Here is a 23,217-nt window from a genome sequence, read left to right as displayed (position 1 = left end):
GTAGAGGGAGGAAATGTGTACGTTGAGGAGCTCTGTGCTACAGTGCAACAGTTCTAATGGAGATTGTTTTGCACTTAATTTTGGTGAGTAAAACAAGCTTGTCAACTTTTTAAAAGATCTGGAAGTAGTGGAAGAAATTCTGTAGCATGATGGTGAACATGTCAACATCTGGGGGAATGACCTGGGCATTGTGGAGGAAGATGTCTATATCAGTGATGCCCTTCTCATGCCATGTTTTAAAATTTCTTGTGCCAACTATGTCTGGGAGGTCACAAATGCAGCACAGCAGACATATCCAAGGGCACTCATCATGCAATGAGTTACTGGGCTTCACTGGTCTTTTCCAGCAGTCTGTGATGCATAAAGTGTATGGGGGTGTAGCCATTAGATCACCCACTGTTATTCTCCAAATGTTGAGCATTTTTATTTTCCCTTTCCAAAAAAATCAAGAACATAAGGCAAGTAATAATAACGAATTAAATCCAAGTAAATATTATCGGTATTGGCATCTGAGAGACAGAACTTTCCTTCCTAGTTATTAATTTCAATTTGACATTTTATAAAGGATCCTTACAGAAATTAATGCTGAAAGTCTGTGGGAGGAAAGAACTGTTTGTCCAGGCCCTTAATAACTGATTTAGATCAAACAATTGGCTGTTGTTAATTGCAGCATCAGTTCTAGAAATTTAACAATTCACACAGTAACACAGAAATGCCATTTCTTCAATTAGTTCATATTCCAATTTGCATTTTGACAGCTGTCTCTTGGTTCGATCCACCCACCCACTACTATACTTGAGTAAACTAGTTCCCCCGAGCTTTACTCTGTGAAGTACAATGAACGGGTCTTGCCAACAGGCACAGTAAATCACGCACCACCCTGACTCCCTCTTCTTGCTTAATGGTCTGAGAGTCTGATGACCTTCTTTTGGGCCTTGTCAGCTGAACCTGAATTAGAAATCCCTCTGCCTCATTTCCTGCCAGAGCAATTCAAGTGGGGGTGTTTTGTCAACCACATGACACCAGCATTTGCAATGAAAGGGCTTTTGGCTGGATCTTTTTCACAGAACAGTGGGGCATTTGTGCTCAAGAATACTGTGTGGCACACTGGCCTGTAATTTGTTCCTTGCTATTTTGCAGATTCCTCTGCTGCATGCCCATTTCAGCCACAGTGAGTCATAAATGTCAATCATCAATATTTCAACCAGCTATGTATGGGGTGAGCAGGTTGGAAGACCTCCTGGGCTTGGTTAAATTTGCTGCCCACATGTCTTGTATTCGTAGGATTGGCTGGCCAAGGTTTCTTTGACTGCTCATCTGTGTTTTAATCTCTGGTGTGGAGATGCCGGTGATGGACTGGGGTTAACAATTGTAAACAATTTTACAACACCAAGTTATGGTCCAACGATTTTATTTTTAATCCCACAAGCTTTCGGAGGCTTCCCCCTTCCTCAGGCAGTGTGGAAAATTGTCTTTTCCACACCGCCTGAGGAAGGGGAAAGCCCCCGAAAGCTTGTGGGATTAAAAATAAAATCGTTGGACTATAACTTGGTGTTGTAAAATTGTTTACAATTGTTAATCTCTGGTGACCTTAGGGGACCAGGTTTGCTAGAAACTTTCCGTGACAAGGGAGCACTGCGGGGTATCCGCTGTACTCTTGCACCGTACCTCACAATTCTGACTTCGTTTATCAGTATCATTACTATCGTTTATCCATTAATATTTGTTCGAAGAGCCTCTAGTCCTCCTCTCCGAGCCCCCACCACCTCACTCCCCTGCAAAATACTTGTCCACAACATGGGAAGCACTTGTTCGTCGTCCCAGCAACCACTGGCGTGTGCCAAAATAGACATCTTCGGTTCAATGATTGCCCGTTGTTGCAACAGTTCCACGAACACGAACACCAACCAGATCGTTTCTTCGAGTGATTTTCCTATTACCGGTTTATTCTGCTAATTACGGTAACTGAAACGTGCCTGTTTATCACGGTAATTACAGTAAGCGCCGAACTCGACCCAGCTGAATCGGACTGACTTTGTTGTGAAAGTATGAATCTGGGAAATATCCTGCACGGTAACTTCAAGGGAGCTGCAGATTTTTGAACTTGTCCGTGATCTATCTTTTGCAAATCGGCGTGGAATTTGAGTGCGTTCTCCGCACGGAGAATGAATGCAATTACGGGAGGGGGAAAGACGACATTCCTGAGAGGTTACATTTAAAACAAAAATCCTGGACCACCCCCTCCCAAAACAAAAATGTGAGTGGATGTTTTTCAGTCGCGATCGTGTTAGAAAAAAAAGGGGGAGTAGGACCCGGAAGCAGATGCGGGACTAGGCTTGTGTGTTTTTTTTTTAAAAGAGCTGTGCCTATGGGATTGGAGTCAGGGATGGAAGATGAAAGTGTGAGAGATGGGGGTGACATGCTCCCGTCCAGCGAGGATGAAGATGTGGCCGAGGTCGTGGAACGTGGGCCGGATGGAATGGAGAATCCTCCCATTGTGACAGCCGACACCGGGCTCGCGCCGCCGCCCCCGCCCCCGCTCTGCCCCACGGCCGCGGACACCGGCGCCGAGCAGTGCAAGGAGAAGCCGGGCTCGGAGCGCAGGGACCGCTCGCAGCACGTTTACTGCACCGTGTACTGTGTGGAAAATGAGAATTACCAGAGCTCTGCGGTGGAAGACGAGACAGGGGAGCAGGTCATTTATCTCTCTGACTCGGGCCGACCCGCCGATCGGGATCCCAGCCCGTCCCCGACACAGATGCAGGCGGTTTTAGGACCTTCTAATACGGAACCTTTTACTATCTCCCGGCAAATCGACATTAATTCGGTGGTAAACCCTTACGCCGGGGAGTATAAGCACTTTATTGTCTTGACCTGTCGAGTTTGCTTGGATGACAAACCCATCCGACCACTTCCGTGTTGCAAGAAGGCTGTGTGCGAGGAGTGTTTGAAGAGATACCTTAGCAATCAGGTAATTCTCCATCCGTCACATTTACCAGAACAGTAACTTTAGGTGTTCCCTTCAGCACAGGCAATACAAGGAACCATAACCCTACAGGGACTGATACTGAACCCTTGATTGTTACATGAAGTTTTACAGGTCGTATTCATAATTCATACCCGGTATCTTATGCTCCCGTTTAAGTTGTGCTACAACTTTCCCTTTTCAAACCAACTTGTTTGCTATTAACAGGATTTAAAATCGATCGGTGTTGGCCTTTTGGGGCGCACTTTCGATTTCTAATACGATATAAATATTTTTGTTTAGAAGTATTTTAAATAGGGTAAAATAAAATAGTGTTTCCTATTTTGTTTTCATACAGTTGGGAATGTTATGAAATTAATTCAGTGCAACTGCAATCAACAAAGCTATTTGACGTACTGCAGATGGGTTGTTATCTTTGTTACCCATTTATTAGATTGAACAGATTTTCCTCAATTCAATTTAATGATTAGTGAGGTCTGTTAAGCACGGGTATATTTGGTCCAAAAAGGCAGTATAATCTTCGTGTTATTTTCTGTTATATTGCAGATGGTTAACAGCAAAGTGACACGTTGCACCAACTTCAAATATAGTTAGGATTCAAATTAATTGTTTGAAAGCTCAGCACTTGAATTGGTCGTGTTCCAGTAAAAAATATATATAACTGTGACTGCTGCAAATAAAAGTAAATTTGGGGCATAAATTTAGGATTATTACTGGAAACATAAGGGGGAGGTTAGACATTTTTTATGCAAGAAGGGTAATTAGATTATGGAATACATTACCACAGTGGCTATTGAGGCCAAATCAATTATGACTTTTAAGAGGAATTTAGATAAATAGTTAAAGAAGAAATATATTCATGAGCAGGAAAATAGGATTTGAGTAGATAGTTCTAATGAGCTAGCATTCCTACAAGCACAATAGGCCAAATGGCCTCCTACTATGCTGGAATGTCTATGATTCTATGATTTTATCATAAACAATACTTTTGTAAGTTATAAAATAAATCCAGAATGGAATTTGGTAACGATACCTAGATTTCTAAAAATGCTTGGTTCAATATCCTAAATGTAAAGCAGTTGTGCCTATATCAGCTATACAATCATATCGAGAGCCCAGTTATGAAATTTGAAGATCCTGAAAACTTGACCCTAGTTTATGTGAACTAGAAGTGGAAACTTAAACCTACTCCAGTGAGCCAAGTGTTTATAATTGCAGTAGTTTACTTTTGATTTGTATAGATGGTATCCTCTTTCACTTTCTTCATCTCTTTTGTTTTTATTTTTAATTCATGATTTATTTTATTTGCTTTTCAAAACAATACTCTCAAAGATAAAGGTCAGAAAACATAATCAGCCTACTTTAAACTAATGTGGTTTGCAGTGGAACCCTGAAGATGAATGACTATGTGCTTTTGTAGTTAATTAATTGCATACCTGTCAAAAGAATGTTAATCATCTGATAGCCTGGTCGTAAACCAGTTGGTTGCAGATTGTACACTATTAACTGCATTTGATCTGTAGTGACGGAATTTATAACAATTTACAAAATAAACTGCCTTATAGAAAATCAAGTTTTTAATACCTTTTAGCCAGTTGCAGTTCAAATTAATTTCTGTATCTTAGCCTCAAAAGTCTGTCAAATTGTTAGTTACAGCACATTTTCAAAATGATAGAGGACTTTTTGATTTTTTTTGAGTATTTTATCCTGTCAAAATTATTCAGGTAATGTTATACATTGGTATCATGTTATTGCCAAATGCAATCTATTTATTCTTCAGTCTATTAACTGCAAAACTGATGTGTCAAGTAAAAAATGTTAGATAACCTAATAGATAAGGCTCATTCACAGCCTAATGCTGTGTAAGGTGCTGAAATGGGAAATGGTATACATTTTGGAACTTCTTTGTTTCAATGTATGTTCATTTTAATCCTTTCAATAATTATTCAGGAAATAAATAATTGGTCATCAAGGCCCTACCCCACAGATTTCAAATAAAGAACTTTTTGAAGAGGATGTTGTGTGGTCATGAGACATGCAAAATTCTGGTTATTGTCCAGTCAGTGAAATATATTGTTGGGACAAGTCAAAAAGGACACGGCAAATGTAAAAAAAATTGTCAGACAAGCTTGGTGGTGCACTGGGTTAGACAGTGCCCTTGCACTCTAGAATCTGGATTCAAATCTAGCTAGTGTCCTTTGTCTACTGGCTATAAGGAGCCTATGTGAAGTGAGTTTGAGAAGACCTAGTGCATATGGACTGATAGCATTAAACTGGCAATCATACTCAAAAGTAGGAGGTAGTCTTCTGAGTTTGGAGTTGAGACATTATTGTCACAGAGTTTTACTTCAAAGTGAATAACCATGCTATACCTGATCTGGGAATAATGTTAATGTTGAAACCTACTGCCTGAAATGGAAGTAATATCTCTCACCTTTTAATCCAGAATTTAGTTATAACCTCTCAGTTCTGGTATATCAGGAAAGACTGAACAGGCTGGGGCTCTTTCTTCTAGAAAAGAGAAGGCTGAGGGGTGATCTACTAGAGGTCTTTTAAATTATGAAGGGGTTTGATAGGGAAGATGTGGAGAAGATGTTTCCACTTGTGGGGGAGTCTAAAACTAGGGGTCATAAATATAAGATAGTCAATAATAAATCCAATAAGTAATCCAGAAAAAACTTCTTTACCCAGAGAGTGGTTAGAATGTGGAACTTGCTACTACATGGAGTAGTTGAGGCGAATAGCATAGATGCATTTAAGGGGAAGCTAGATAAGTACATGAGGGAGAAAGGAATAGAAGGATATAGTGATAGGGTTAGATGAAGTAGTGTGGGAGGAGGCTCGTGTGAAGCATAAACACTGGCATATACCAGTTGGGCCAAATGGCCTGTTTCTGTGCTGTAAATACTATGTAATTCACCTTGATGTGCGCAAAATTCACAAAAAAAACTTGGTAAAATGACACTATTCTTCTGTGTATTAATTATATCAGTGGCAAATTGCTGTCAGAAAACATGATTTTCTGGCTTTTAAGTGAATAGTAATTGTGTTTATGCATTATTTTTACTTTATGTCCCTAAATTGGCAACTTATTTGTTACAATGCTAACCAAGTGGCTGTGACTATGTTGTCACATATAGGCACAGATCTGAATCTTATCTGAAGCTGACATTCCATGCTTTCTGCACTCAGTGTATCGAATTTCATTCGTTGTTGGAGCATGAAACTGGTCCCACTTTACCGATCTTCAAATGTATATATACTTGGAGTCCCATTTCACTAATATCCAGTTGTTGAAGAGATTCGATTTTCCACTAGTTTTCAAGAAAGACCCTGGAATTTGATGAGCATGCATCATTATTTATGTGAAGTTAATGAGTAATGTATTCAAGTTAAAAATTATTGTGTGTGTTTTTCTCTGTCTAATGTAAGTGAAAAAATTGGTATGAATATAAAGTAGGGAAACCTGCTTGACAATGATGCTGACTTTTTCTGAAACATTAGAAGACAGAGGAACATATAACTCCCTTTTGTCTGCCTCCATTTGATTTTCTTTCTGGAGGAGGGAGATGAATTCATAGACACATAGAAAGGTTACAGCACAGAAGGAGGCCATTCGGCCCATCGAGTCTGCGCCGGCTGTATGCAAGAGCAACCCAGCTAGTCCCACTCCACTGTCCTATCCCTGTAGTCCTGCAAATTTTTTACTTTCAAGTACTTATCCAGTTCCCTTCTGAAGACCATTATTGAATCTGCCTCCACCACCCCCCCAGGCAGTTCATAATTTAGATTCTAGAAAAGCTATCTTGCAGTGCCCATGAAGTTATGCCTACATAAATGTATATTACCTCAAAACCTCACTACTGAACACTAGCTAATAAGTTATTAACTGATGTGCTGCTCCAAAATTTCCAACTGCATTTAGAAGGTCTGTTGCATCAGGACTTTGTATTTTTCACAAGCTTGAAACTTTGTCACAGCCTCTTTGACCTGATCACAGAAGAATCCCAGAATGTTTGACCTGCACTCTAATGAAATTTTATTTTAAATTCAGTAATAAACGAATTCAGGGGTGCAGTTCTGCACTTACCAGCTTGACATCAGTACTTTTTTTTTACATTGGTGATCAGGCAACACCGAGTTATACTGTTCCATTCTCATTGTTCTCCAATTAAATAAGGCAGACTGTTGCACACACTTACTTAAACTCGCACATAGAGCTTTGCTCACTGGCCCTCAGCCTCCAATATGGTGGACAGGAAGCACCTGCTCATTACGAGCTGGAAGTGCGCCGCCCACCATATTGGTAAAAGCCAAAAAATCGACGTACGGTGCCCATGAAAATAAGGGGCCTATTGCCTGTGTGAGGCCCCCACTGCAAGATTGGTTTGCACTGAGGTCAGAAAAACCAGGTCTACATACGTCCTAACCAGCGGTCCTCAAAGGGACCGTCTATTAGGCCGCAACGAACAAGGTAAGAAAATGTACTTACCTGAATGTGGAGCTGGGAGGAGCTCCCCCCAACCCCAAATGCAAAGAACGCAAGAGCAGAGAATGGATCAACAAAATAGATTGGATCTTTGCTATAAGGTTATATTTATGAGCCAAATAATTGAGCGTGTCTGACAGGTTCCCAATGCAAAACTATAACTACTTGTAGAGGACAGACAATGCAGGGATCATTTAAATTTGTGGTTTGGTTATTCTTATATTCCAAATCCCCATTTTTAGAAAGAAATCTCTCCCCAATGGCTCAGTTAGTTAAAGAAGTGCGTAGCTGAACGGTATAGACCAGGAATCTCCCTGATCTGTGCTGAGTTAGCTAACCTCATCCAAAATGGTGGTAGAGTTGCTACAATTGGACTCAGCACCCCAAATTAGAGAGGGGAAAAATTGGCCAGGGTTTCTATTCCTAATTGATTTTCAGTAGGCCCCTCCCCCACTGAAAATGTGAATGTTTGGACATTTTCTGAAGACAAAAGTGATTTGTGATGTCTGCTGACTCTTAATAGTCTGAATAGTCAGTGAAGATAAGCCACAGTACTAATGGATGACCAGCAAGGAGATCAACACCTTCAGGAGAGGAGAAAATTAGTTAGACAATAAACTATTGTTGAAAAGATTTCATGAGAAATGAATTGTAGAATTTCAGCTTTAAAGACATTTGTTAAAGTGCAGAGGGTTTACATGCTTGAGCAGTATCAGTTGGGTTACTACCTATGCTTCTGAAAGTCACTCTATGCAATATATTTCAAGTTTTTCTAATTTGTTGTTTCCAACTGTTTCCCAAAGAACTGGCAGTCAAGTTGACTGCCTTGGACTTTTCTACAAAACTAATAATGGCCCAGAATTTGCTGCAAAAATAACAGCGAGTTCACAGCACACGCCATCATTAATGTGGGGGAAAAAACCCAGTGAGGAAGAAATACGCCATGAATTGCGAATCGCCCGAGGTTGCTGGATAGTTTGCGCCGTTACATCATTAGCCTCACAAAACCGGAGCTCGCTGTCAACTTCCCCATGAGTGTCAAGAAATTGCTGCATTTGCGCTGTAAATACGAATTAAACTTGCCGCAGAAAGTTAGGCCTGCTATTTCACGGGTGTAAGGACCCTGTTAATGTGATAATTTATGCTTCCAATGGCCTTCCACTTTGAAACCAGTTAGCAATTATTGATAATTGTTCTGCTGATGCGATATAAAGCATGCAACCAGGATGCAAGTTAAACTGGGGAAATTATTTTTAAAAAAAAGTAAATCCTTCATAGAAAAGAAAATTCATTAGGGAATACAACTAAATGATAGAACTGAAAGGAAACAAAGAGAGCACAGATTGGAGAGTGCTTTATTGGACACGAATGTCACTGATTTAGAATACGTGGGCTAGCAAAGCAAGAAATGTTTCTGACCAGCAGAGGGGAAGATCATCAAATTTGATTTGTTGTGGATTCTGATTTGAGGGTAAAGTCGATGCTAAATTCATTTCAGCTTGTCAGGATTTAGAGTTAACCCCCCCCCCCCCCCCCAATAAAGTATGTGGGTCCACTAGAACTTAGGAAATACATAAAGCGAGGCCCAGGAACGTGAAAGGGCAAGTCAATTTATTCTGAGCAACATTCCCATAAAAGTTCGTTCCAATTGTAAGTAACCAACAATCACCATGCTGATTCCACAAGTAACATCATGCTTTGAATTGCTATAAAATATATAGCTTTCATCTGTAGGCAGCAGCTGCTGCCTTTGGTTCCTGAAACCTGGGCATTCATATGTTTGTGTGATGTTCCATAGGCAAATAAACTTAGAACTGCATATTTTGTTGCATGTGGTTGGGTGATATTTTAATAAACTTTGTTTAAATGATCAGATGTCTAAGCTGCCACTTCAGAGCTTTGCTAACCATTCAAATCCTTGAATTTCATTGGTTAAGGAGATAGACTATGAGTCCCATCGTTCACCAAGGTCCCAGACGCACGGTTGACCTCTCTGTACCGTTATCAATTCGCACTTCCTGCAATTTGCGGTGCAAAAATCATTCGAGCTCGAAGGTGAGGATAAAATCCCAACTCACAGCACACTCCAAGAGATGCCCCACTCCAGCAAATTCTGGGCCATTGTTTTTTTTTGTCTATTGCTGATTTTTGTTTTCAAAGTCTGCTGGGAAGCAATGGGCAGGATTTTAACTGAGAGAAACAGGTGGGTTGGGGGCAGGGGGCATTGAAAATTGCCACAATTTCAGACTCTCCTCCAACCCGCCCATTTCCAGTTTTCACCTGGGCGGGAGGTGGGTTGGTCACTAAAGCCTTTCAAGGAGGCTGCGGGCCTCCATTTTCAAGGTTTTGCGGTTTCAACCCCCCCCCCTTCTCCTTGACACTGTGGAGGCGAGAAGGCCTGAAACTGCAAGTAAGTGTCTTTCTGGCACAGCTTGTGGGCCCGGAGGAGCAGGAGTGCTTCCCCCAGGCCCAACAAGCTGACCTGGAGTGCCATTCCCTCCACCACTCCCTCCACCACCCCCACCACCCCCCCCCCCCCCCGCCCCCGGCAACTTCCGGGTTTCCCGTCTGCGATTGGACTCCTTCCCGGCTCCAGGTAAAAATCCTGGCCAATGTGTCTAACCCACTAATGATTCAGAGCATCTATTAATGAAGCATAACTATTGTTGGTGTTTGCATACATACGTATCTTTGGATATATGGGGCGAGGATTTCCAGGCGGGAAACCCGGAAGTATGGGTTTCCCGGACGTCCTTACAATTTTGACGTAAGGATGTCTTTCAAATTTTTTCTGTAGGTTTCCCGTGCGACAGCCAACTAGATTGACAGGCTGGCTGTCAGTCGGACAGGAAAGCAGCCAGGGAGCAGATGCCGACAGGTAAGTCTGGCATCGGGGAGGGTTTGGGGTTTGTCATCGGTGGGGCTTAGGGTTGGTCGGGGTTGGGGGAGGGGTCAGCCGATTTTTGTGTGTGATTGCGGCAGGTAAGCTTGTTGGGCCTGGAGGAACACTCCTGCTCCTCCTAGGCCACAAGCAGTGCAATAAAGGCACTTACCTGTTGATCTGGGCCTTCTCGCCTCCTCTTACGTGGCTTGAAGCAGAAGGCCTGGGAATCCCGGCCCCCAGGAGTTAAAAATAAAAATGCAGTTAAAATTGAGGCACACAGCCTCATTAAAAGATTTTAGTGACTGACCTGCCTCAGGAGAGCAGACCAGTTGATGGCCCCCGCAACCCACCTCCGTTAAAACTGGAAGGGGGCAGGTTGGAGTCGCAATGGGATTGGGTTTTACATTTTTACAATTTTTACCTTCCCACCCACCCACCCCCAACTCACCTGTCCTTGCGGGTTAAAATTTACCCCATGATCCTTCATTGAGCACGATTTGTACAACAAAAGTATTTTAGATGCTGAAAGTCTTGAAGATGAAAAGATTATAAAGGAGAAGACTTGTAGAGAGATTTATTTTATTTGAAAATTACTTTTTTTATATGGAGTAAAGGTAATTGGTGCATCAAAGTGGTAGAGAATTCTTTATGTCCACATGATGAGTTCCTGAATTTGGCCGAGTTCTGGAGTAATTTATTGCCTACAGCCTAGTTCCTTTGTCCCAGTGGATGAGTTACTCAGGGGTTCTATTACACACTGCCAAGAAGCTAGTTAGAGAACGCGAACAGAGGCCTGTGAACAAGTCACCTACCCACCTTCACCAGAGTGATGTGTGTGGCCTCATGGGATTTTAAATGTGAAGGAAAGTACATTTTTGTTAAATGGTTGGGTAAATCTTAGCCTCAATTTGAGCAGATGTGTTTCAATCCTACAAATTGTCTACAGAGCAACAGTGCCACTTTTAGAAACAGAGAAACTGCTTAATATATCTGTATTTAATAAATGAGTGAAATAATGTTTGTTTGAACTGCATGGATTAACAGGAATTGTTAATGCTGGCAGTCTTAAGGCAGTGGAATCCTATTATTCACTAGTACAGGAAGGACACTTTCATGTAATGGGAGTGGCTGGATAAGCAATAAATTGGACTTGGAAGGATTGGATTGAGGTGGATTTGATTATGTAAATCTGGTACTGTTGGCAGTTATTTATTTGAAAGCTACTTATAAAAACTGGTTAATACAACTGGCTGGATCTCTTAGCCTACCATGTGCATAAATATTTCTGTGGACTATATTAGTTTCATGCTGAATTAATAATGTTTAATGCACTACAACATTAAAATTAATACAATATATCAGTTACCTGCTGAGTCAGTTAAATTGAACCATATTGTTTCTGCAAACCAGTTTCTTTTGCAAGGATATTATTGCCCTTGAGAGATGATGATTTCACATTTCAGGAATTTGAGTTTTGAGGAATGGTTAAGGAAGTTGGGCTTGTTTTCTTGGGACAAGTGAAAACCTTGAGGTAATCTAATTGAAATTTTTAACATTTATGAAGGGAATTAACAAAATTGATCCATACAAATAGCTTACTATGGTGATGGATTCAAATGCTGAGATTACAAGGGGAAAAAAAGGAAATAGTAAAAACAGAAGTCAGGTGGAATTTTTTCACCTCCAGGGAATAAGTTACCAGGGAAGATCACTGAAGGGGATAGGATTAGTGGGCTCAAGAAACAATTGCATGTATTTCTGGAGAAAGAGGATGGAGGGATATGGTGAGAAGGTGGGTAAGTTGGGTTGATCTAAGGGAAAAGGAACTGATTTGTTGGGCTTAATAATCCTTACTTGTTAACAAGAACATGCAATTTTTTTTGTATGTTCAAAATGTGTTGAAGAACTGCAGCTGAATGACATTTTGTCTCTGATGTGATACCGCATGGAAGAAATAGTGCTACATAGCTTCACACTGCAGTACAACTGCAATCAGTGCAAAGTCAACATTTTACACTTCAAAATTAAAGTCTACAAAAATCCCAGCAGGTCCGTTGGACCACTTTTAAGTTTCTTGAAAATAGTTGATTTTCCCATCATTTTTTTTTCCTCCAACAGAAATTTGACCATCAGTCAGAGGGAAATAAACATTTGCATTTAAGTACACACATGCAGAGCCCCACGTTAGCTGATAAGAATATGATGCCAGGCAGAACAAATTGTTATCTACTAGAACTTCTCTGCAATACCAATTGCAGTACAAATCATTCTCTTACGCATACAATGGTATTTCCTGAACTGCAGAGATATTAACATAAAAGTCAAGGATGAGAAAAGACCAGTTAGCCCATCAAAGCTCACTCTTCTGGTACATTAACTCTTCCGTCATGTCATCTAATTCTATTTTGAAAACCCCAATGTTTTTGTCCCTTAATTGTTAGATTATTCCTTAATGTTAAGCACTCTCTGAATAAAATTGTTATATCCTGATATATCTTCTAAATTTACTTTTCCCTTATTTTCATTTATGGCTACTCACTTCATTTCTTGAAGTAAAATCTGTTTTTACTTTATAGGGTAATGTTGTGAAATCGTGTTTCATTGCAGAGCCTCATCCACTGGGAATGCATTTCGGGAATTCAGGAGCATGTGCTCCCCAATTTTCTGTCCATTCTAATTAATTTCTTTGAATTGATTTTTATAAAATTACCCCATTTAGTATTTTATATACTTTGAGGGGGTTCCCCATTAATATCCATCTTTCCAAACAGTAAAGCGAGAGCATCTCTGATCTTTGCTCCTGGATCACTCACTTTATATCTTAGTCACTTTATATCTGGGATCGGTCTTTTTCTGCACCCTTTCTGATACAAGGAAACCTTTTTGTGGCATGGTGTATACTAGGTGTGCTCAGACCAATAGAAAGAAGAAAGAAATAAAGAACTTAGGACCTTTCACAACCTCAGGACGTCCCAAAATGCTTCACAGCCAATGAAGTGCTTTTGAAGTGTAGTCACTGTTTTAATGTAGGGAATGCATTGTGGAGTCCTAACTCTTGTAGACTTGTGTTCTGATGAGGCATTCCCATATTCTACTAACTTTATTGATTGTCTTGCCATATAGTCTGGACATTGAAAATGGCATGATTACTACTATTTCTAAGACCCTTCCTAAGGCTCCCTATGATAATTTGGTTCCATTCATTGTATATCTATGCCCTGCATTTTTGACCTTTCAGTGTTTAAATGTCTAATGTGTCTACTTAATTAAATAACTAATTGAAAATCGTCTGCTAAATCCTCAGAAGTAATTTTCCAAGTTTGTGCTTCTGGTGAAGAGTATACCAGCCATGCATATCAGAAAATTACCGGTGCCTTGGCCTTGATTTTCTGCTTATACACTTCTCACTCGGTAAACTTTCGTCATCACTGCCTAGACAGAGTGGCTCGCCTCTAGTTGTAGAACCCACTTGAATTTCATCCTGTTGATCTCTGTTCCCTATTTTTTAAACCAGGTTATTATCCGGTCCCATATTCTGCCCTGGATTTCTGTGACTGTTGGTTTAATTGGGAGTCTATCATATAGAAATTTGTTCAAAGCTTTCTGAAAGTTTAAATAAACTACATCATAGATAGAAAAAACATTTAAAAACTGCAAATGCTGGAAATCTGAAATAAAAACAGGAAATGCTGTAAATACACTGGCCCCAATTTTAGAATCCAAGTGCGGGGGCAGGGAGGCTCCGAAAATCGGGGAAATCCCGAGCGGGTTCAGAAGCCGGCTCCAACCCGCCGACTTCTGGGTTCCCCACTGACGTGTCTGTGTGCACACGCGCCTCACGAATGCGGAAGTCCCACCAGCAATTAAAGCCATCGGGATGACGGTTAAGACAGTTAGTTAGATAGTTAAAGTATGTGAACTAGTTAATTTCATAGTCATTGAGGCAGGGGACCGATTTTCATTCAGCCTCAGCGTGTTTCCCGTGCGGTGGGAAACACTCCATGTTGCAAGAGACGTGTTTCAGCCAGCAGCCAGTTGGACTTTCAAATGCTTGTTTGACAGATGGGGATAAAAGGTGAGTTATCGCAACAGGGCACTCAGTTCTTTCAGACAAACATTTGGCTGCGAGATCTTTTTGTGTTTTCACTGAAAATTCTTAGTTTCCACTCAATTCTTCTGTTCACACATGTTTACCAACTTTTTGGACCCCCTCAAACTGGCGCTATGTCTGCATTCACCACTACATCCGAGGACGAGCAACATCACCAGCCTCGCCAGGCACAGCGTGCACTTCCGCCACTTGGAGCTCCACAACACAGTGCTGCGCCACAGGCACCTGTACAAGAGCACAGAGGGCAACAACAGAGAGAGCGATGTCGCAGGAGGCTCTACCCTCCCCACAGGGTCTACAGACCAAGGCTCAGCTTCCTGGACCTCTCTGAGGAGCAGTGCATATGAAGGCTCAGAGTGAGTCGCCAGGTGGTCGCAGACATCTGCAGCCTCCTTCGTGCCGAGCTGCTCCCGGCTGGGCCGAGCGGCATCTCATTACCTGTCGCAGTTAAAGTCACCACTGCCCTCAACTTCTTCATCTCTGGATCATTCCAGGGTGCCATCGGGGACACGGCCGGGGTGTCTCAATCATCTGCACGCAAGTGCATTAGGCAGGTGAGCGACTACTTGTTTTGTAGAGCCTCGCAATACGTCAACTTTCCCATGGATGACTTCAGAGGGCAGTGGGATTCCACTCTGTGGCTGGCTTCCCATGGGTGCAGGGTGCAATCGATTGCACCCATATAACAATCCGAGCACCTCCACATAACCAGGACTGTTCAACAACAGAAAGGGGTATCACTCCATCAACACTCGGCTTGTTTGTGACCACAGCAAAAGATTCCTTCATGTGTGCGCCAGATTCCCTGGCAGCTGCCACGATTTCTTCATCCTGAGGGAATTCAACATCCCACCTCTCTTCCATGCACCGAACACCCTTAAGGGCTGGCTCCTCGAGGACAAAGGATACCCCCTGCACACGTGGCTCATGACACCTCTGAGGAACCCCTTCACTGAGCAACAGCATTGATATAACGACTGCCACAGCATCACCAGATCTACAGTTGAGCATGCTATAGGGCTGCTCAAGATGCGATTTAGGTGCCTTGATCATTCTGGGGGAGTGCTTCAATATGCACCAGACAGAGTGGGTCGCGTTATAGTAGTGTGTTGTCCTGCACAAGATGGCACAACAGAAAGGGGTGCCGCTTGAGGAGGCCCCATCCACATTGAGAAAGTGGCGGAGGAGGAGGAACCCATGGGCAGAGCAGCAGCTCACCTGGCTGCTTGTGAGGCCGGGGGGTCACTGATATGTGAACGGTTCTAACATCAGAAAGTGTGAAGTGTCCAGTCCTCGTACCACCTGGAAAGAGCAGCGCCCACACCAGCCCCCCCTCCCTGCACAAAACAGTCCTGCAACTACACATACACCCACTGTAAAGTCACCCAATGGGTGGCATCAAGTGTCGCCGTTCATGGTGAAGCACATGAAAGGGCCCGATCACAAAAGCCAGTCAAGAATGGGCAAGATGTGGCAGTAGTGGTGAGAAGATAACATTTAATGTGACTTTAACAAAAAACAAATATAAATGAAAAACGTGAACATCTGTCACGCACCCCTGTGCATACCCTTCGTGATCACAAATCCTTAGCCTTTCTCTTCCGACTACTTCTACGTGGTGCATCCCCTGTGGCTGCAGCAGAGATAGTGGCAGGTTGCTCATGTTCATGCCCTGACTGCTTAGATGATTTCGGCCTACACGCTCTGGGTTTTGGAGCCCATGAGGGCCCCTCCAAAGACCGCTCCACCTGCACCTGTGCAGGGGCAGACTCGGCCACCTGGAGAGGAGGCAGAATTGTGGGTACTGGTTGAGAGGGGGGCAACGGGTGAGACGTGGGAGAGCTGTGAGTGGCGTCCCCGTTTGCCATCATCCCTCCGCTGGGCCAGGCCCACATCACTCCTACCACTCTGTTGGATAACAGTTTGGAGGACATGTGTGATGCCTTGGAAGGCCACTTCTAAAGTATCTGCCTGCCTGTTTATGGTGGCAGAATATTGTTCACTGTGAGTCCGAACGTCTGTCATTAGGGCCTGAATGGACTCATTTGTGAGCCGTGCTTGAAGCTCTGTGGAGGCTAGCCTCCTCTCCATAGAAGACATTCCCACACTTACCTGCGACACTATCTCAGACAGTTGCTCACGCCCATGTGACAGTATCTGAGATTTCCTCCTGTACCTGTGCCACCAGTCTACTCATGCAGGAGCTGCACTCCTCCATCCTCTGCGCTATTGTGGACAGTGTGCGTGGCACCTGTTCCAGTACCGTGCAAATGTGCTGCTGTCCGTCGAACATTCTCCTTTTAAAGGATGGCCCCTGGGGTTCAGCATCTGCGTCCAGCTGAGCAGAGCCTGAGAGGAGTGCGCCCACCGACGGACTCTCCGCAGCTGCCCCTGCCACCAGTGTCTGCTCATGTTCACTTGTGTGTGGTGACTCACCAGGTGCCAACCCAACTAACTCACTACTAGGACCCACCAAGGTGTGAGTATGGTGGATGGCTCGCTATGATGTGACGGTGCACCCTCAGATGCCGGCAGGTCCTCTGAGGAATCGCCCACTGCCGTCATTGAAGAGCCTGTAAGAGAACCGAAGGCAATATTAAGCATCATCACAGATGTGTCATGTTGTGATGAGCATACTGAGGTGTTGAACATGCCAAGCATTGTTAACATCAATTCATATTGTGTGTGATGAATGTTAAAGTTGTGTCACCAGACATCTGTGGGGTACCAGTCTCGGCATCCCCGAAGGACAGCACTCGAGTGTGCAGCTGATCTCCAGGGCCTCCTGCTCCGCGTGTGTGAGGACCACCAGTTCTTGTGGCCCCCCCTCCAGTCTCGCCCTCCCACGTGCATTTTGCGCTCTCTTCTCCTGGAAGGGGAGAAAGAACAGACGTGTGAGTGAGTGATGGTGAAGTGGCCAACCAATTAATGCATTGGTTTGGGTGAGACTGACCGTGAAAGAGGTGCATCAGAGGGTGAGTATGTGACCGAGCCATGACATTGGATGAGGATTGGGGTGCGTGGTAGTGGTGGTGAGGTGAGGAAGTGCAGGTAGGTTGAGGATGAGCGTTAAGTGGGTGTGAGGAGTGATGTGATGGAGTAGTCTTGGCAGTGCAGAATGAGTTGGGGGTAGGGGGAGCGATGATGTGGAACACGGAATGTAGGAGAATCAGTAAGCGTACTCCCTTTTACTGACCTGGTTACATCATTGAAGCGCTTCCTGAACAGGATCCAGGTGCGGGAGATGTTGCCGCTGCTGGTGACCTCCACTGCCACCTTGAGCCAGGCCTTCTCGGTGGCAGAGGCAGGGCACTTCCTCCTGTCCACGGGGTAAAAGACTTCCCTCCTCCTCCTCACCCCGTCCAGTAGCTGCTGCATCGCTAAATCTCGGTGCAGCCTTGCCCCTGTGCTGCTCCACATTGTGTGTTTTCTGGTCTTTGCTGGAGCAAAAGCCTTTGGAGCAACGGCCCTTTAAATAGAGCCACTCCAGCAGTCCGCCCACTGCGCAGCTTTTGGATGGCAAACCTGGAAGCTGCGTTAATGGCCACCAATTAACTTGTGATCACGTGGGAAACGGTACCATTTTATTAGTCGGGTTACCCACACGCCCATTGACCGCTGCCATCCCGCTGCCATTTAAAAATCGAGCCCACTATGTCGGTCAGCAAGTAAAAAGCAAAACAACAGGTTCTTGTTTTGTGTGGAGACCCTTCATCAGTCTACATCTGGAACACTAACCTACCTCATCTCTTTTCAGATGCTGATGGAGCTGCTGTTTCTGTCATTGATATCTGCAACTTAATTTTTACTTGGCAACCAATCTAGATCTAAGCAATTAATTTGATCAGCATAATCTTTTTGCTTGCAGTGCAATTTTTTTCTGGCTTGATACAATAATGCTAAGTTCAGTGCTACTTATTAGGGTTTCTTAAACTTATGAATGTTATCTATGTGGTGTACTGATATCACTGTAGGCCAGAGGTACTTATAACTTTTTGTTGAAGGCCATAATCTTGCACCCACTCCCACCAAAAAACAAGAAAAAAAAGTGTGATTTTTTTTTAACTTGCTTTTTTTTCAATTTTAATTTCTCTTCCTGCCCATCCCCAAAATTCTGGCTCCAGCAGCATAACAAAGCTGTCGGCCTGTGAATTGAGGCCGAGCGACAAATGGAGGTTGATAATGCAATGGCGGGCATCTCGTACATGGAAGCACATCAGATGCCTGCTCACTATATTTTAGGCCTGGACGCCTGAGAGTTTAAAACAACCCAATGTGGCTGACCAATGTGAAGGGCTCTGGGAGCTTGCGCATGGTGTATCAGGTCTGTTGAGGTAAATGGCTTCTGTGAGTATTATGAGTACCACTGCTATAGTCAATCGTTTTACGTCCACTAAAACAAACTTGGATTTATATCGTAGCTTATCAAGTCTCCGGGACGTTTGAGGTGCTTCACGGGCAATGAATTACATTTGAAGTGTAGTCAAAGAGTGAGACTTGGCAGCCAATTGTGTTCAATAAGATTCTGTAAACAGTAAATGAGCTGAATGAAGAGAGAATCTTTTTTTTTTGGTGGTGTTGATTTGAGGGATAAATGTTGGCCAGGAATAGGTAATCTTTTATGTACATCTGAGAAGACAGATCTCATCCAAAAGACAATGTCAATGCTGCTTTGAAGCATCAACCTAGATCATGTGCTTAAATGCCCCAGTGATAGGAATTCATTGTTTTTTATTATGGGTAATGTAAGATCTGTGAAACCGAATCATTTTCGGTTTTCTTTTTCTTGAATGTTTTGGTGTGTATATATGCAAGTGCATTATATATTTAATCTAACATTGTTTTAAAGTTCAGGACTATCAAGGCAAAAGCTTAAGAACAAACTGATGGGTCTATTTTAAAAAAAAAAGAAAAGTAGCTTCCTCCCACCACCACCGCCAGCAGCCTCCCTCTCGTTCTGATTTGAGATTTCTAGGATACAGCAGTGAGCTTCTGTAATATTAAAAGAACCACTGGCTCAAAAGTAATGTCTGAGTCGGAACATTTGCATGTCGGAAGTATGATGGAATACTCTCCACTTGCTTGGATGAGTGCAGCTCCAACAACACTCAAGAAGCTCGACACCATCCAGGACAAAGCAGCCCGCTTGATTGGCACTCCATCCACCACCCCAAACATTCACCCCTTTCACCACCGGCGTACTGTGGCTAGTGTGTACCATCCACAGAATGCACTGCAGCAACTCGCCAAGGCTTCTTCGACAGCACCTCCAAAAGCTGCGACCTCTACCACCTAGAAGGACTAGGGCAGCAGGCACATGAGAACAACACCACCTGCACGTTCCCCTCCAAGTCACACACCATCCCGACTTGGAAATATATTGCCGTTCCTTCATTGTCGCTGGGTCAAAATCTTGGAACTCTCTTCCTAACAGCACTGTGGGAGAACCTTCACCACACGGACTGCAGCAGTTCAAGAAGGCAGCTCACCACCACCTTCTCAAGGTCAATTAGGGATGGGCAATAAATGCTGGCCTCGCCAGCGACGCCCACATCCCACGAACGAATAAAAGAAAAATCTGTGCTGCATCCCCTCAAGGCCAATATATCCTTCCTAAATTGCGATGCCCAGAACAGAATGCAGAAACCAGAGCTTTATATAACTGTAACATAACTTCCAGCCTCCTTGAGATAAAGGCCAACTTTCCATTAGCCTTTATAATTATTTTTTGTACCTTTCCATTAGCTTTTAGTGATTTCTGTACATGGATCCCTAAATATCTCTGCTCCTCCACAGTTCCTAGCTTTTCGCCATTTAGAAAACACTCTGATCAATCTTTCTTAGGTCCAAAGTGGATGACTTCACACTTCCCCACATTGAACTCCATCTGCCACAATTTTACCCACTCACTTAACCTGTCAATGTCCCTTTGCAACTTTCTGCTCCCATCTACACTATTTACTGTGCCACCTAACTTGGTGTTGTCAGCAAACTTGGCTATCTCTGATCAGTTCATATTTGTCCAAGTGCTCAGTCTCTCTGTCCCCAATAAAAGTCTCAAATGAAACTTGTGAAGTTATGATCCCTGAGATGGTCAAGCTCCTTCTACCTTGCTGCATGGGGTCCAATAACTTCAGAATGAGAATGTTACAGTGTTGCAGTGCACTTGGGAGGTTTAGATGACCTAATCTCTGAGTGAAGTCATTTGAAGTCTTAAGATGGTGTCTTGAAAGGGCTGCAATTATGTTCCTTTTTGTTCTATATATAAAAATTTCCACTTTTGTATTGGAGGTAACCTCCTCCATTAGTGGTGCCACTTGTTACAAAGCATCGTCATTACAGTTGCTGATGGATTTGCATCATCTGAGTAGAAGAGAAAGATACAGTATTTACAAGCCAGTGATAAGTATGCAACCTTTTCATGTAGCTCAAGTACTCTTACTGACTATTCTACCCTCTCTTATAAGGCTATCTATTATGTTGTTATTAATATTCTGTTTCTATATATTTGGAATATGAGTGTGCTATTTATTGAATAACAGGTGTTCCTTTTGTGAAGCACAAAGCTTGTTGGCTCTTAGGCAGAAACTCTCACAGGATTTAAAAAAGGTGTGAATGGAGATAATTTTATGCTTAAGTGGAAATGATTTAACATCTAACATAAACACAAACTTTTACATTTCAGTACTAACACATCATTTATTACTCTGCCAGATTCATTGCTGAGATTGTTTCGTATAGAGAAACTTTGAACAGTAAATACCAGTGTTCTTCCCATCATAATGCAATGATGTAATCATCTCATAACTTAAAATAATTGTGTATTAGCTAGATTCTGGATTTTTTTTTTAACCTTGAGGTAGCAGTGCAGTGCAGAGTGTAGGCTGTCCTTCAAGGAGGCTAGTAGTGCACTGCAAAACACTTTCATGTCCATCCAGCATTGTGCAGCTTCTGCAGTCAAAACTGCAGAGGCAAGTATCATGCAGTGCAAGTATTTATTCATCTACAATATCCAGAGGAAGAGTGGAGCAAAAAATATCCAGATTTTATATTTTTTCTATCATTGTATTCTCCTTTGAAAACAATGTAAATCCCATAGGACAGAAAATCACTCCATCACAATGAATTTTGTGCATATATTGAATGACCTGATACTTAAATTTATCTGCTTACCTATTTAGTTTGCTTATTGAAACAATCCATTTCAGGAAAAGCATTAACCTAAGTAAGATTGAAAGCTGGTTAGGTATGGAGACACCAAACTGTATCTGTTAGAGTTGATTTTGGACCTATGTTGTATGTAGACCCAGTTGTCACTTTTTGTGTAGTCCAAAACCTGATGCAACCAAAGGGCCAGGGACTGTGATCAGTGCTTGAGTTCTGATGTTTGCTTTGCGCATGATAAAAATTCTTTGTAAATTTTATTATTTTTGCATCATAAGACAGAGGTCAGAAAATGGATTTCTGTTCTAAAAAAGACATTTGGTACCTGGTTTACGTCTTAGACATTTTCATAAAGCCTACTCAAAAAAAAAAAAAAATTGAGCGTCTCGTTTCTAAACTGGATGGGGGTGATTTTTCAACTGCAGCCTGCTCCATTTACACTGGAAAATGGGATGGCTAGCAGTTGAATTTTTAAAAAATCGTTCACCTAAGGCCCACTCGTTGTGATTTCCAGCTGAGCCTGCCAATTGGTATTTGACTATAAAAAAAATTGGAATCCTAATCCGGTTGTAGGACCCCGTTTGCAACTTTCATTGCCAAAGAATGGAGCTCCGCCCATCGGTACTAGGCCTTGAGTAGCCGAAAAGTAGTCCTTAAAGGGACCGCTGGAGGCCTCTCACAAAACAGCTGCTAAAAAAATTTCTGTGTATTTTTGTGGGGCCAGGAGGAGCGTGATTCAGTGGACTTCCCCCCCCCCCCCCCCCCCCCCCCCAGTGTGTGTCTCTCCTTTTTACAATTTTCTTCTGGCCTGGCTCCATTGTGGAATCGATGAATTTCCCAGCCTCCCAGATTGGTGAGCTGCCCATCAATGCCCATTGAGCACTGTACCTCGCCAACCCAACGCTAGTGAGGCTCAAACTTGAAAAAGGTTCGGATATCACTACTGCTATGAGATGGCTGTTGCAGTCGCTATGCCCACCATCCGCCCAATATGGGAGAAGGTTGAAAATCTTTCCAATGAGTGGTATACATGACAGACCTGTGTTGGGTTGTAACACACCCCAAATCTCTTTTTTGTTCAACAACAGGTTGCTGCTGAGGGCAACTGTATTGAGAGCCTGTGTCACAAATTTGGCTTTGGAGTGAGAAAGGTTTGAAGAAATTGTGTAGGTCTTCGATTTTCCATGGACTAATGCATGCTCCAACACCCTGGATCAGTAAGTGACTGTTAACTTGGTGTTTGGACTTCTGGGAGAGAATTTGACATACAGAAGAAGCAGTGTGTGAACTTCATACTAACATCCTTTGCAGACTTTTTGGAATAATGTTTAATATCCCATCAGCTTTGTGTTTCCGGCATAAACACAGAAGTCTAGGTAAACAATAGCAGCTCTTCTGGTGCTCCTCTGATCGTAATCTTGTAGATTGACAGTATGGGTGCTTCTCCCTGACAGTTTGGAGGTATGAAGCAAGCTATCCTTATCAAGCCCACTACTTGTTGGGCTTAATTTTAACGCTGGGTGGGACTGTGTGCGTGAATGTGTCCCCCGAGGTGGGCGGCACACCCGGGAGTCCTGTAGGAA

General features: G+C 42.9%; 1 protein-coding gene across 2 annotated transcripts in view; it reads left to right on the top strand.

Annotated features, from left to right (window-relative positions):
- The first annotated feature begins 2,008 nt into the window (after positions 1 to 2,008).
- rnf217 (ring finger protein 217) overlaps positions 2,009 to 23,217 on the top strand; it is a 114,376-nt gene continuing 93,167 nt past the window's right edge. For both annotated transcript variants that reach the window (XR_010962911.1, XM_067984594.1), the window contains exon 1: positions 2,009 to 2,971. Coding sequence is in view for 1 of the 2 variants with exons in the window: in XM_067984594.1 (XP_067840695.1) it covers positions 2,369 to 2,971 (603 nt within the window). In the remaining variant the exon portion in view is untranslated. The remainder of the gene's footprint in view (positions 2,972 to 23,217) is intronic.

Source organism: Heptranchias perlo, chromosome 5 (assembly GCF_035084215.1).
Source record: "Heptranchias perlo isolate sHepPer1 chromosome 5, sHepPer1.hap1, whole genome shotgun sequence".
NCBI lineage: Eukaryota > Metazoa > Chordata > Chondrichthyes > Hexanchiformes > Hexanchidae > Heptranchias > Heptranchias perlo.
This window is presented reverse-complemented; position numbering and strand designations above follow the sequence as displayed.